Source organism: Sus scrofa, chromosome 16, assembly GCF_054392235.1.
Source record: "Sus scrofa isolate SSC_HxYL_T2T_F1_AM1 chromosome 16, Sscrofa_HxYL_maternal_Yorkshire_Landrace_v2.0, whole genome shotgun sequence".
Taxonomy (NCBI): Eukaryota; Metazoa; Chordata; class Mammalia; order Artiodactyla; family Suidae; genus Sus; species Sus scrofa.
Window position 1 is genome coordinate 91,591,030 of NC_139398.1, and position 15,263 is coordinate 91,606,292.

Consider the following 15,263-nt stretch of genomic DNA (forward strand, 5'->3'; position numbering starts at 1 on the left):
TGGTGCTCCCGCCCCGGCTCAGGTGAGGCCCTCCCCGGCCGGCTCTGTCTACTGTCCACAGCCGGCCCGCCCCTGGACACCGAGCCCTGGAAGGGGCCGGGCAGTTCAGCAGCAGCCCGGAGCGGGTGCCCCCCACCTCCTGCACCCACGCCCCCCTTACATCCTATTTCAGGGTCTTGGGGAGACCACAGAGCTGGGCTCGGCCGCTCTAGTCTGGGTGACCTGAGCCAGGGCGGGAACCTGGTCCCCCATCCCTGCCCCGGGGCCTCCCAGGCGGCACAGACGCCTCAGGCCTCAGACAGGCGGAAAGGTGAGTAATCGGGTGAGCCATTTTAAAGCAAAGCTCAAAGCATCTGGGAGTGAGGAGAATCAAAACGAGAAAGTTCTGGAAAAGAATTTTAATGTTTAAAGTCTCTAACAAAAGGTAAGAAGTTCTCTTAGGAACGTGTACAAAGCGCTCACAGGAAATTCACTTCAGTGCGAGGAAAGCAGACTCGACTCTGGACACCACCCCCGGGCCAGCCGATTTCTCCCCGGCTGAGAATCAGTGTCACGCGAGCCACGGCTGCGGCTCTCGAGCACACCGCACGGGACCGTCCCGTGAGACCGTCCCGTGACGCGGGGAACGCGTCCGCTGGTCGCGAGGGAGGGAGCCCTCCCCGCAGATGGATCTGCCTCCGGGAGGAGCACTGTTCCCCCTGTGCTGAGACGTAGGACCGGGGCCTGTCCGCCCATCAGTCTCCAAGCGAGTTCACGGCGGGGAGCGCGCTGAAGCTCAGGCTGCGATTGCATCCTTGTTTAAGGCTACGCGGTTTCTCCCGCTCCTGTAAGTCATACACCCATCATCTTCTAAAAACAAAACTTGTCAGTATCTTGGGTCCAATCAACCAGAGGCAGGACAGAATAAGGACACGAGGCGGGTCTTTACAGAGACACAGGGCTCGGACGATCGGCTGTTAAAAGCGAAAACGACAGCTGGCCGTCCCCCGACGTGAGCTTGAAAGCGTGGAAACACAAGCCTCCTAGAATACCGTGTAAGTAGGACACACTTCTTCAACACTGGCCCGTGGGTTTCTGGGCTGCAGGTCTCAGCCGTGGGTGTGGAGACTCTCCAGGCGGAAGCCGGGTCACACGCAGGAGAGCTTCTTTCTGTCCTCAAACTGCCGGTCCACTGCCAGGGACAGGGCCTGGAGGAAGCCCTCGATGGTGACGGTGGGGGCCTGGGAGGTGCACACACCATGAAGGCTCCTGCCCACGGTGGGGCCACGGGCAGCACCCCCCCACCCCGGGCACAAGCACCCCGAGGAGGCAGGGGGCCTGCTCGGAGGTGACGACGAGGTGTGAGCCGACGCACGGCCACTTGGCCCCCGCCCCAGGAGCCTGCCACTTGGGCAACATGAAATGGGGCAGGAGCCCCAGTGGTGGCGGGCGGGACTCTGGGTGAGGCCACGCCCTGCCGGACAGAGCAGGTGGCGGCGAATCCCGCCAGAGGCTGGGGGGCGGGGGGCTCACCTGGATGTAGAGCGCGTGAGCCAGGAAAGGCAGCTTCCTCAGGACGCGGCCGCTGAGGCCCTCGCTCTTCCTGGGAAGAAGGCGCGCATCAGGGCCGGTCCCTGGGCGTCCATCCCCTGCAGCCCCTCCGAGGCCGGAGGAGGTGGGCACACGGACGGCAGCGGGGTCTGCAGGGACCGGGCCGGCCCCCCACCTCCAGCCCCTGCATTCCCCCGCCCCCGCGTCCTCTCTGGTTTGCCCAAAGTCCGACGGTCCTTCGAGGTCCCGGGCCGTTTCCCACCCCCTCGAGCCCCAGGGCCAGCTGAGAAGGCGACAGTGCGACCCGCCTGGGCCTCGAGCAGCCGCGATTCCGACGCTCTGCTGTCACAGGTCTCTCAGGGCCAGGCCTTTACGTCTCGGCGCGCCCGCCCTGCCTGTCCCGCCGAAGCGCCCAGCCTCGCACCCCGACCCTTTAACGTTTACTGGGCTTAGCAGAGCCAAAGCCTCCTTTCGTTTTCTTGCCATTTTGTAAAAATTTCATGAATGTGCCAAGACCGCCTCCACCTGAACGTCCGTCTTCTCAGACCCAGGCCAGCGCTTTGCTGCTTGTCCGCCAGCCCCGGGAGGGCCGCCCACCTCCCTCCTCCCGGCCCGGAGCCCAGGGTGCGGAGGCTGGGGGCTCTGGACTGAGGGTGACGTCTGCGGATTCCAGGTGCTGTCGCCGCCCTGGGCCCCTGGAGCGCCCTGTTACCAGAGCCAACGGGACCCTGCTGGCGACAGGAGAGAGGTCAGCGCGCACCTTGAGATCTCACTCAGGAGGAGGCTCAGCTTGGACACGTTGTTCTCGATGAAGCCGATCATCTCCAGCTCGCGGAGGGTCAGCAGCTGCTGGCGGGGGTATATGATCTGACACTGCGGGGACAGCGGGCCTCAGGTCTCAGAGATGCCAGCAGGGCGCCAGCGAGCAGGTTCCCACACACCCCGCTCCCGAAAGACGACCCGGACGACAAGACGTCCCGGCAGCACGGCCCGGCCTCCCCGCACTCGTGGCCCAAACACGCCTCTCCGCGGGTCAGGCGGGAGAACTCGGCGGCGCCGAGCCCAGCCTGATGCCCAGTTTCACAGCCACGGCCTGCCCGCCGCGCAGGGCTGAGTCCTGGCGCCGGGACTGGGCCGCCCTTTCAAGGAGGGCGCCCGCGCAGCGTTTCAGGGCGAGGCGCTCATCCACTGCGATGAGCCAGGCGGCCTCCGACTGCGCACGGACCGGGCGCAGGGTCCGCCTCGAGACCACGTGCCGGCGGGGCGGCCCACTCCGGCTCACCTGTCAGGCTGCCACGCTGGCACCAGCACCAGCTCTCCCGCAAACCACTCGACCCGGGAACGGGAGCGACGTGACCTGCACATCGGGGGGACTTGCGAGGGGCGTGGGGGGGGGCAAGCAGCAGGGCTTGGGCGGGGCGTGCCCTGACCCTCCCACGAGGCTGAGTGACCCCCCTCAGGCTCCCCGCAGCCCCCACCCTGGGACACGAGCTGTCCAGCAGGCTCCTAGCAGTGAGCCCGGCACCCGGCGACCGCCTTCAGAACCAGCCGGCCTGCACCGCCGCGTCAGAACCGTGCGCTAAGCCGAAGGCGGAGCCGCACCAGCCCCAGACGCTCAGCTTCCAGAAAAAGTCGGAATGCCTGGCCACCCCCAGGGCAGCCCTGGGTTCACAGCACACGGGAGTGTGGCACTCGAGAGGCACTGGGTGGCTCCAGAGGATCCGCCACACGGGTTCCTCAGCAGCAGCCGGCGTCAGAGCATATTTCTCACATCAAAGCTCCACACAGCGCAGGAGAGCAGCAGGGGACATGCTGCCGGGACAGGGCGCCCCTGGGCTGAGACCACCTGCTGTCCCTGTCACAGGGCCATTGTCCTGTGAGGAAGCTGGGGCCCCAGGCCGAGGCTACAGGGTAGGGATCGACCCCAGCCCACCAGCAGGTTCCAAGGACGCCAGCACGGCAAGCAAGTGTGGCTGCCTCTCTGCTGGGTGGCCTGGCGACTGCCCAGGTCCCCTGCTCTCCCATCGCGAGGTTCGTTTTGTGCCAAGGGAGCAAACGCACTGAGTCCGTGGCCATGGTCTCGACTATTCGTTCAAGATGCAGATACAACTGCAACTGTGGCTCTGGGAAGATGGCTGATGCCAGGCTGAGCGAGACACCACATTCTATATCGAAACCAGACTTTTCTTTTTCTTTTCTTTTCTTTTTTTTGCTTTTCAGGGCTACACCCACGGCACAGTGAAGTCCGCAGGCTAGGGCTCGAATCAGAGCTGTAGCCACCGGCCTACACCACAGCCACAGCAATGCTAGACCCTTAACCCACTGAGCAAGGCCAGGGATCGACCCCGCATCCTTGTGGATACTTGCTGGGTTTGAAAACAGCTGGGCCACAACGGGGACTCCTGGAAGGAGACGTTTTCAGCTATACAGCGAATGAAACAACACGGGAAGTCGGGGCTCCCGTCGTGGGTTAAGGACCCACTGCTGCAGCCAGGTCGCTGTTCAGCTGCGGGTCCAATCCCTGGCCCAGCAAGTTCCACGTGCCAGGGGCGCAGCACGCTCAAAAAAGCAAATCTACTGATTAGGAGAATCGCGGTACCTTCATCAGCTCCTCCAAGCAGGAGAGGTAGATCTTGAAGATGGCGGCTGCGGAGGGCGGCCCGACGTACTGCCTGATGTCCGCCCTGTCCACGAAGGCCACGTCGATCCTCTCCGTGATGTTGGAGGTGGTCAGGATCACCACGTTGGAGTGCCTGCGGCCGGAGCCACGCGGGCGCTGACCGAGCCAGGCTCCGCGGGCGGGGCGCGGCGGACAGCCGCCGAGGTGCCAGGCGTCGGCCCAGCCAGCGCCCTTCGGCCCGCCACCCCGTCCCTCGTGGGCCCGGGGGCTTTATACCTGCTCCCACCCCACCTCCCGCCGGGTGCTCCTGGCCGCAGCACCGTGGGCCTGCCCTGGGCCCTGCCTGACGCTGCCCGCACCTCCGCCCTCGGCTGAGCCCTCACCTCTGTGCAGCTGCCTGAAGCCCCAGGACCAACACCCCCTGCCTGGGCGCAGCTGCCCTCACACAGCTTCCATGGTGCCAAGATGCCACAGGGCCGGATTGTGTCCTCTTTACCAGCGGCTTTCCCCTCCAGCCTCTGGGCGCCACAGGAGGGCCACTACTGTCTGGTCTGCTCACTGACACGGCGGCCCAGGGCAGGGACCCTGGGGAGCCCCGGGCAGGCAGTCTGGCGGCCAGGGTGCACCTGGAGGGTGGGCCTCCCCTGTGCCAGCAGCACACGGCCCTGCCCAGTGTGAGCAGGGCAGGCCCAGGCGGGAGGCCGCAGGCTGCACGGACGCACGCACACATGCCACTGGGAGCTGTGCCCGGGGTCGGGCTTTTCAAGCGGGGTCAGACCTGCGCCCAGGCTGGGGCGGAAGGGTGGTCCTGAGCAGGCCTGAGCCACGTGAGGCGAGGAGAGACCAGAGCCCACAGCCTCCCTCCTCCCGCGAGGTCAGGACCGTCTTCCGGTCGTGAGGGGAAGCCTGCAGGTCTGGGGCTTCGCAGTGGACCGAGGGCCTGGGAGCCAGTCTCATGTCTGGTCGGGGCGCAGGCACCGGAGCCAAGGCTGGGAGGCTGTGCAGGGCCCCCGCCCCAAAGATGCCGGGGAGATGCTGGCAGCACCTAGGTGCTCAGGACAGTGGAGACGGGGACAGTTCCACACCGGGCACTCGGGGAACGAGGGGCCGGGGCAGAAGGCAGGCTGAGGTGTGGCGGGCGGGGAGAAGAGGGGGTCTACACCCCAAAGGCCCACTTGCAGGAGGGCCAGAAGCAAGGGGCCCCTGCAGCTGAGGGGCGGCGGGCTCCCCTGTGAGGGACCCGTGCAGGATAGGACAGGTGGGAGCGCAGCCCAGCCGGCTGTCACTGCTGCCACCGCGCCCTCTGTTGAGCAGCGGGGCCCTGGAGGCCAGCACCCCCGGAGAGCACACGGAGACGCCGAGGGTGAAGGACCACACGGCAGGTGCCTGCGTGTTGGTTAAGTGCCCCCGCAGCGGGGTCAGTGGGGCCCACTGACCACGGGCCCGGGACTCCCGAGGCTGCACCGCCCGCCTGCCTGCCCAGGGCCAGCCCCTCGACGACGACCAGCACCAGTCCCATAGGCACTGATGCCCAGAGGCCTCTCCACACCTGAGCTCTCTCCACACCCGAGGCCTGTTTTACGTCTTTATCACTCGAACGTGGGGGAGACAGAGCCAACACCCAGCGCCAGATGTGCTCTCGGCAAGAAGAGCTGCGAGGAAGGCCAAGAGGTGTCCCTGCCTCTTAGGAAGAGCCCGCTGCGCGGAGCGTCACCTTTTAATCTGATCGATCTGGGTCAAGACGGCGTTGACGACTCGGATGGCGTCCGAAGGCTCGGTGCCCGCCCTGCAGGCATTTCGGGCGGCCGTCAGGCTCTCCACCTGCGGGACGGGACGGCGGGGCGCTGTCAGCTGAGCGTGGACAGACGCGTGGGTGCGCGCGTGCCCGTGTGCACCACAGCCTGGCCAGAGGGGCCCCGGTGACAAGGCCTGCAGGATGGGGAGCCTGTGGGGGCTGGAGCCGTGGGAGGCCGGTGGTGCCCCAGACGGAGGAGGCCGCTCGGTCCTGCGCGTCCTCCGGCGCGGTCTGGTCTGAGGGCACCTACCTCGTCGATCAGCACAAACACCAGAGCGTCCTTGTCATCAATTAAATCCTGAATCTTCTGGAACATCCTAGTTACCAGCTTGCCGCTCTGGAAGCAAAACATCTTTACTGTTGACTGGAGCTCAGCCCGCTACCTGCTGCACACCTGCGTCCACTGTCCCTGCCTGGCTTTGCTCTGACCCCAGGGGGCCCTCAGAAACCCCCCCAAGCCCGATAGGCCAGGGCCGCGCAGCTCGGGCGCCCTGCCCCTCGGCCCACCTGCCTTCCTGCTTTCCCGTCTCAGCTGTCTTACCATCAGCACGGGACAGGTCTCGGAGGCAAACACGCAAACTGGCCGGGCGCTCCCCTTACAGGCACTCCCTGTCCCCTCAGCAACCGCCAGGGGACCTCCCAGCTGGGGCAGAGCCCCTCAGGGGAGGGCACACGTGACAGCACCCGGTCCCACCCCCTTGGCTCACAGAGGGCGCGCGCGGCTGAGTACCGGTGACCATCCTGCCCAGGCAGGCGGGTCTGGGTGTGACCGTGGACCACCTCCAGATTGGCGCCTGGCCCTGCACCTTTCCTCTGACCACAAAGCCACCCTTGCTCATGTTCCCTTGTCACCTACTTGTGTCCTGGGAGGAGACCTGTGCCTAAGTTACGGGACGATGTTTCACCTGTGGGGGTGTCAATCCTGGGAACTGAAATTAATACTTACTTCTGAAAACCACTTGGAGAAGAGGCTGTGGCTGTTTATCTCAATTAACTGGCCGTAGCGGTACCTACGACGGCAGAAAAAGAGTCACGGCAATTGTTACAGACCAGCCCCGCGACAGCCCTGGGCCTCCTTCAGGTGGCCTCTCTCAAATGCACAGCAGGCCGAGGCTCATCCCTGACACAGGACTGGGAACCGAGCGCCCTGAACCCCAAGGCATCCAGAACATCTAACAAGAGGCGGCGACACCAACAGTGCTGGGTGGAGTGAATGAAGCTTCTTGAATTGAACAGTATCTTCACTTAATTAAAGCAAGAATAAAATCCCTCTCGCTTTTAACCTACCTGTAAATTACATCTCCACGTTAAGAAGCACATTACCTAACACAGAGAACGAGGCACGAGATTCAGGGGTTTGGGCCAGGGCTGATCACTGTTTCCTCCTCCCACAAAACCCTAAAGACTGCGTGCGGCATCGTGGGGAGTCCCCGTTGCAGCACAGCGGAAACGAACCCAACTAGGATCCATGAGGACGAGGGTTCGATCCCTGGCCTCGCTCGGTGGGTTGAGGATCTGACGTTGCCATGAGCTGAGGTATAGGTCGCAAACGTGGCTTGGATCCTACGTTGCTGTGGCTGTGGTGCAGGCTGGCAGCTGCAGCTCCAATTCAACCCCTAGCCTGGGGTGTCCATATGCCACGAGTGCGGCCCTAAAAAAAAAGCAACACACAATAAAGAATGGGACAATTTGTTTTCCAGCCCAAAATCACTTCCTGCAAACCTAGAGCCTGGCATGCTCGAAAGTGGCCTCAGCTTCTACTGACAGAAGCCATCCGCTGAGGGGGCGGCTGGAGTGCTGGGGACACTTAGTTGTGACAAAACCCAAACAGGAAGCGGGGGCGGGGGGCAGCAGCCGACTCCGACTCCCAGGGTCTCAGCAGCTTCTTTCATGTCCGAAGTCCACAGACGGAGAGGAATTCCTTTCGAAAAGTATCACTGAGTTTCCATTTGCAACAGACCGTTTACTAATTCTGCGTACAAGAGGGGCACAGAGGGGCAGACAACCTCACAAAGATCAGGCTGAATGTTAAACAAAACTCATCATAAAGCATTTTGATTATGGAGTCAAAGGAGGCAACAAAGGTTTGTAAGCTGCTTTTTGCCACAAGATAAACATATGTATACATATCTCTCTCTCCAAGTCTCTGTGCTGCTAAGAGTCGTATCTCCTGTAATAAAAATTTTACTCTCTAGCATTTTAGGGAACTATCCTTAAAGTTCGTTAAAACATAAACGCATTTTTTTTTCTTTTTTTAAGGCTGCACCCGCAGCACATGGAAGTTCCCAGGCTGGGGGTCCAACCGGAGCTGTAGCCACCAGCCTACACACAGTCACAGCAACACTGGATCTGAGTGGTGTCTGTGAACTACACCACAGCTCACGGCAGTGCTGGATCCTTAACCCACTGAGCGAGGCCAGGGATTGAACCTGCATCCTCATGGATGCTCGTCAGATTCATTAACCACTGAGCCACATTGGGAACTCCCAAATGCATTTCAGGACGAAGGCCAAGTTACTAACCACAAAATAAACGCTTGACATAAAGCAGCTTTCCTGCTTATAAAACATTTTTAAAAAGGAAATCGATTTTTAAAAGTCGATTTCGTAGAATTTTCTCAAGTCTCTATACTGGATTCACAGGCGCCAGAGTCACTCTCTGCCTTAACCAGCTAGCAAAGGAGACAGGGTGAGTGTAAACGGCGGGCACCAGACAAGGGTGCTGCAGGGCCGCGGCCCCTGTACAAGGGAATGAGGTGAGCGCAACTGCCCTGACCTTCCGCCTGGAGCTCCCTCCCATCCCAGCCCGGGAGGAGACCCAGAAGCGGCCGTCAAGCTGAGTTGAGGAGAGAGGGGTCAGAGTTCAAACAGCCTGCACTGTCTGGAGGAGAGGGAGAGAGGCAGGAGCAGGGCCCAGAAACCATCACGGGGCCCCCATGTCTTTACTGGACACTCAGGTGTGTGTGAGGGAGACCTGGTGCTCACAGGCCTGGGAGCCAAGGAGCAGCGTGCTCCCAGCTCATTCAGGGCACAACCGCGAGCCGGGGGCCTCTGAGTATTAGGCCCAGACCACACCGAGACCCTCTAACAAAGCTTAAACACACAGCTCCAAAGATCACACCAGACACAGGTAACCAAAATGCCACCTAAGAACGAAGCCCAGTGGCCATTCAAGGAAGACGAGAGAAGCCGTAGTTCAAATCACAATGTCTGCATTCAATCAAAAATTACCTGACATGCCAACAAGCAGAAACACGGGACCCACGGAGCTCCCATCACGGCTCGGCGGTTAATGAGCCTGACTAGAATCCATGAGGACTCAGGTTTGATCCCTGGACTTGCTCAGTGGGTTAAGGATCCGGCATTGCCGTGAGCTGTGGTGTGGGTTGCAGACGCAGCTCGGATCCTGCGCTGCTGCGGCTGTGGCGCAGGCTGGTGGCTGTAGCTCCAATGAGACCCCTAGGCTGGGAACCTCCATATGCCTCAGGGGTGGCCCTAAGACGATGAAGAAAAAAAAAAGAAACACGTGACCCAAAACGAGAAGAAAAACAGACACAAATGATAATTACAATGGAATTAGTAGACGAGGGCATAAGACAACGCAAGGATTTTAACGTGAACTTAACGAGACAAGAAATGCTGGTACAAAAGGGACCAAGAGGAAACTTGGAGAAGAAAAATAACGCTATCAGAAATGGAAACATCACCCAACAGAATTAAAAGCAGACCAGAAAATGAAAAAAGAAAACTACGCAAAATGAAACCGATGGAAAATTTTTCAAAACCTGGAAAAAAAAAAAGAAAAAGCTGTCCATGGCCCGCAAGGCGGTACCGGGCAGCCTGACCTGCAAATAACCGGACCTCCACGGGGCGGGCGGAGGGCGGAGGGCAGGGAATGAGCTCAAGAGCTCACGGCCAGAGATTTTCCAATGTGATGAAACCAAACCTCTAAAGTGACAGAACTCAAGGAGAAAGAGACAAGTCCAGCACCAGAGGCTGGGACCCTCCTCCGGGGAGCAACGGGACGGCACGGCAGGCAGGTGGTGGGCACGGACTCCCGCATCCTGACCGGACACCCTTGGAACTCTTCCCCTCAAAGAGCAGAAACACGTTCTCCTACGTGTAGGCAGGATAGGTACCAGGGGTGGCCCCGAGCCGGTCACACAGCTCCACACGTTTAAGAGACCGAAAACCTTACTCAGGACCATGCTGAGCAGCGGTGAATTCATTAATTCACACTGGAAGACAAGGACCTACTGGTCATGTAAAATTACTTAAAAATACAAAGTTTCTGTGGTTACAGCTGCAAAGGGAGCAATCCTGCTTCTGCTGCTCTCCTCTCTCCGGTCACCACGGTTACCTGCTTGAGAGTCTGATGGTCAATTTCTGGGCTAAAGCTTTACACAGGGATGTTTTTCCAGTTCCTGGAGGACCTGTAACAAAATGCAAGCAAACATTTCTTTTTCAGTTCAAGGATAGTTGATTCGCAATGTTGTACCAATTTCTGCTGTACAGCCAAGTGGCTCAGTCATGCGCGTGCATGTGTATTCTTTTTTTATGTTGTCTTCCGTCACGGCCTGTCCCAGGAAAGCGGATGTATCTCCCCGAAGGAACATGTTTTCGAGTCATCCTGTGACAGGTGTCTTACAACCACAGGATCTGCATCACCCACCGGATGGAAAACAGGGCGAGGACATCAAAGCCATGAATGTAATCCCCACAAAGGAGGTGCAAGAAGCACAGATGCTAGAAAACACGACCGCCCCGCTCCCTGGCCACAACCCGCTGTGGTTCCACATCTGCGTCTTTATGGACAGGCTCCTCTGTGGACCCCACTAACCAGGAAGCCACCTCTCCAAGGTCACATGGCCTCTCCTCGAACCCTGGGGACCCTTCGGCTCTGATGGTTGCTGCTCTGACGCCCGCAGCACTGCCACCTTTCACTACAGCTGCTGAAGCGCAGGCCTGACCCGGACACTGGGGAAACGTGAGGCAGCTGTTACCCTGTGGAGCTGTGACCAGCAGGGGAAACCAGCCACGTATCGGGCAATTTCAACAACAGCACAGAGAGTCACAGGGCTGCCAAGCGAAGGCTCCGTGAACCACAGCCCAGGAGCGTGAGCCCGACTGGCTTCCCGGAGGAGCTGTTCCAGGACACCTCCGGCTCCACCAGAGAAAAGGAGCCGCGACTCCTTGCAGAAGGACAAAGGCACGCGTGAAAGCCTGGGGCCACACTGTCTGTCTTGTCCAATGAGACCGAAACGCTCACCATGAAGCAGCACCACCCGGTTCCAGGTGATGAGATTGCTGTCGACGTTCTTGTCCGAAAACAGCAAAGTTGTCATCACGTAGTCGAGGAGCTGCGTGAAGAGGGAGATTCAGACAAAGGCACCAGCAAGGCCACGGTTCCCGGTGAACGCGCCTCGACGCGCAGAGGGAAGGGCCCTGAGAGCCCGCCCTCGCCGAACACTTGGCAGAGCCCCCGGCTCTCAGCTCCGCAGGCACTGAAAACCGGAGTGGGTGCGTGCGGCCGCTGTGCGAGGATAAAGCGTGAGCCCGCAGGTCGCTCTGGTTTAAAAGGACAATAACGCAAAGCCCCCGAGGGACACACCAAGTGGAGGAAGCTTGCTCCTCTGGGGTGACACCGCGGTGGACAGGCACACGCACACCCACTAAAGAACTGCGCTGCGGGCTCTGCGGTCCACTGAGGCTGCCTAGAGCAGACGCGATGGGGGCGGCAAGGACAGACTCCCAGTGTCCCCTGTGTGCAGAAAGATCCCTCCCCTGAAGGGGGTGCAGACACACTGGTTCTTGCTCAAACCTGCCACCTGTTCTGTATGCTCCTTGGCACTGTCCCCTCAGCCTGTGGGCTCCTGAAAGTGTGACCCAGCACAAGCAGTCTTGACACTCTGAAGCCCCCTCCTCCTGCGGGGACCTCCCAGAGACCAACCACTGGGGAGCAATCCCAGTGGACGAGAGCTGCTGGTCAGCAGCACCCCCAGAGCCCACCTGAGTCACAGGGTGCTAGGAGAGCACACGGATGACTCTGCCTCCAGAGATGGGCCTTTGGGGGGAGAAAAGCACAACTCACGTGAGACTTGACCTCCGCATCGTACACCAGGCTGTCCCAGAGCCCGTGGAATTCAGCTGAGGGAGTAAAACAAAAGCCTCAGTTCAGGAGAGCAAGCCTTGCGCCTGCCGATGCTCTCCAGCGCCGCACCCGCGGCAGGCGGACACCCTGCCTACAGGGAAGCTCAACTTTCAGAAACGCTCTCACAGTAAAAGACGCTGAATGAACGGCAGTCAAGCATGACTTCTGAGAGCGAACCAGAGGAAAGAGGTCACCTTTTTGTCCTCTTACTGTCCACACCTGTCTCTGCGGACCTGCGTTTGGACACGGCACAGACCCTAACTCCCCATCGCTCTGCCCACAAGCCGACACTCGGCAGGGCGGAGTCCAGGGCTCGTCTAGTGGTTAGGAATCAGGCTAAGACCTGAGGGCAAACTAACCCCAAGATTCTGCCCACTAGACCCCATTGCCCGAGTTCCCAGAAAGCATCAGGAAGGCAGGAGGCAGGAGGAAACACATGCTGAGCACCCAATAGGACCGGCCGAGCGGCGGGAAGGAAGAGTAGCCTGTAATTCAAGACCAGTGCTGTCTCGGAGGGACCCATCCAAACGGCTCACGCTGGAAATCGCCACCCCACGGCAGAGACAGCACCCCAAAAGTCTGTGAAACAAAGTCTTGGCGAGCCCCAGGCACATGCCATCCTGCGACCTCCCACGCTCGGCAGCTCTGCTTCCTGTCATGGTGCAGGTACCTGCAGGCAGGAGCCAGTGATTTGCCGCAATTATGTTTTCTGTCTCTTCCTCCAAGTTTTCGCTGCTGGGGCCGCCTTCATTCAGCTGGAAGACGTGAAGTGCGACGGTGCACGTGCTCAAGTCGATGGGCTGCGAGGAGAAGGAAACACCAAGCCACCCCACGGGCCAGGTGAAATGGCGCGTTTAACTTCCAGCCGCGAGAGGATGGTGTCAAAGACCAAAGACGGCGTTCAGGTTCAAAGCGAGTCTTAGATCCGTGTCGCTTTATCTCAGATTTAAGAGTACTCGTCCCTCCCCTTTGGGGCCTACGTCTGCTGATAACACAACTCGTCACGACTACAATTTTCTCCTTTGGCCACGCCCTACAGCAAAGGGCCGGTCCCAGGTCAGGGGTTGAACCCGAGCTGCAGCTGTGCCACAGAGGGAGCTTCGACTTATCATTTTTGTAATTATGAAAGTAACACACAGTCGTTGAAAAATACAAACAACCCAGAACGGAGACTGTCAGAGTCCCCACGTGCAGCCTCACGCCCTTCCCATTCCCTAGAACTTGGAGGCCTCTCAAACTGGGAGAGAAACCATCGGATCCTTTCTCATGGCTACGTCCTGTCTGCTGTGGGTGTATCTGACTTGTCCAACCAACCCCGACGGATGGGTAGCTAGTGTTTCAGAGTGTAGGGCACATAAGTGACATGCGCTCATTTATCTCTGCAAAATCACGAAATCTTCTGTTAGGACAAGTTCGCCGGGGTGAGTGTGCCGAGTGGAAGACGAGACTGTGAGAGTGGCTGGTGGCCAGCACCCACGCCCTCCAGTTAGGCTGGGCCAACTGCCCTTCTGAGCGGGCTGGGCACAGGCGGCCGTCCACCGGCAGCCCCTGCCCGCTGCCCTCCTGTCGTGCAGGAAAGCTCTCCCGTTCCCTCTAAACTGACCAAGATCAGGCACCACGACATCAGACGTCAGTGGGGACAGAAACACACCGCAGGCGTTCACCCTCACGTGAGAAGGGGGGGCACCTCATAAGCAAAACTTTAGCGCCAAACCAGTTCTTCCAAACTGACTCCTCAAAGGCAGGGACTGTCCAGAGTTGCACGTTCCTGGGAGTTGTGGGCTGTCTCAGACTGGTCACAGAACTGCCCGCCACACCCGCCCTCCTGCGCAAAGCAACTCTGAGCTCCCACACGAACTCTGCTAGGTGGCGGGGGCACATGAGGAGCTTCTGGAAGGCGAGCCCTCCTCCTCATCTCTGGAGCCCCCCACCTCTTGCGGTCCAAACACATGCTGAGCGCCGCGTGAGCCCGTGCTGACGGAGAGCATAGCAGAGAAGGCACGCAGCCCCCACTCCAGGGTCTGCCTTCCGAGACCTGGTTTTCACTGTCTCCCTACTGCACGCAGAGCATCCGACGCTGGGCCACTCGTTTACAGAGAGCGAGGCCTCGTCCGAGGCCGAGCAGACCGGGTTCTGACGACACACCATCCAAACAGCAGCGCCCCATTCACTTGCCCACTTTTACACTCAGCTGAGGCTGAACTGCTACTCGGTACCGCGAATTACACAGTTACCTGTGGGTCTTTAACCTTCAATTCGGTGTCAACGATGGACACAGACTGCACATTTCTGGTCAGAAAAGGCTCATCAAACTCAGTCCAGGTGTAGTCGCCAAAGACAATGTTATGTCTGTTGAGCAGCTTTCTAACATTCAGCTTTACGTCTTCTTTTTTTGCAGTGCTGGCAAAACACACAAGACAAAGATCACGTCCGAGTCAAAAACACATTTTATCCGGAAGCGTTAAAAAAATACTCCAACCCTCCGTGAACCGGCGCAGCAGTTAGGGCGGGCGGGTCGGGGGAGCGGGGCCGCTGCTGGCCGGCTGACCTCGGGGAGCTGCCGTCCGAACGGGCGGCACCATCCGAAGGGGTGAAGCAGGAGCGGGCGCTCCGCGGGCGGCGAGGCTCAGGCGGGAAGACCGAGCTGCCCGGGCCACACCCTGCTCGGCCGCAGGAGGGTCGGCGCCGCGACCGAGGACCCGCAGCGGGCCGGCCGGTGCGCGGCCGACCCCGCCGGGCTTCCGCCAAGGCCGCTCGCCCCCCCCAGAGCCGCCCCTCCGGCCGCAGGCCCGGCGCCCCCGCCACGCCCGACCGCCCCGAGCCGCGGGGCTCCGCCTGGGGCCGGGGTCGGGGACGCGGACGTCCCCCGAGCCTGGAGCTCCTGGGCGCGGCCTGGCGCCTCGGGCCCCGGCGGGCTCACCTGCCGCTCCGCTGGTGCACCTCCACATGGACGGTCGGCGCCTCGGCCACGCAGGGCAGCGCCTGCTTCAGGTCTCCCACGGCCTCGTCCATGGCGCCGCCGCCGGGAGCCGCGGGGACCCGCCCGGACCGTGGCCGCCGCCGCCGCCTCGCCTCTCGCGCCGCCGCCACCGCCGCCTCAGCACTCGGGCCGCGCCCGCGCTTCGAACCTGCCGCGCGCAGCGCACCGCCCTCTGACCCGGAAGTTCT

At 60.6% G+C, this 15,263-nt stretch overlaps 1 protein-coding gene across 2 annotated transcripts; it reads right to left on the reverse strand.

The window, feature by feature from the left end:
• Positions 1 to 383: 383 nt before the first annotated feature.
• On the reverse strand, positions 384 to 15,253 carry TRIP13 (thyroid hormone receptor interactor 13). Of its 2 annotated transcripts, XM_021076539.2 has the most exons (14): positions 15,016 to 15,253; positions 14,330 to 14,495; positions 12,766 to 12,895; positions 12,036 to 12,091; positions 11,556 to 11,705; positions 11,214 to 11,304; positions 10,305 to 10,377; positions 6,892 to 6,955; positions 6,196 to 6,282; positions 5,865 to 5,971; positions 4,130 to 4,283; positions 2,291 to 2,403; positions 1,513 to 1,582; positions 384 to 1,220 (listed from the first exon to the last, which is right to left on the reverse strand). In XM_021076539.2, exons 1-14 carry the CDS (start codon positions 15,105 to 15,107, stop codon positions 1,128 to 1,130), a joined length of 1,446 nt encoding a protein of 481 aa, XP_020932198.2. In that variant the 5' UTR covers positions 15,108 to 15,253; the 3' UTR covers positions 384 to 1,127.
• Between the last annotated feature and the right edge of the window lie 10 nt (positions 15,254 to 15,263).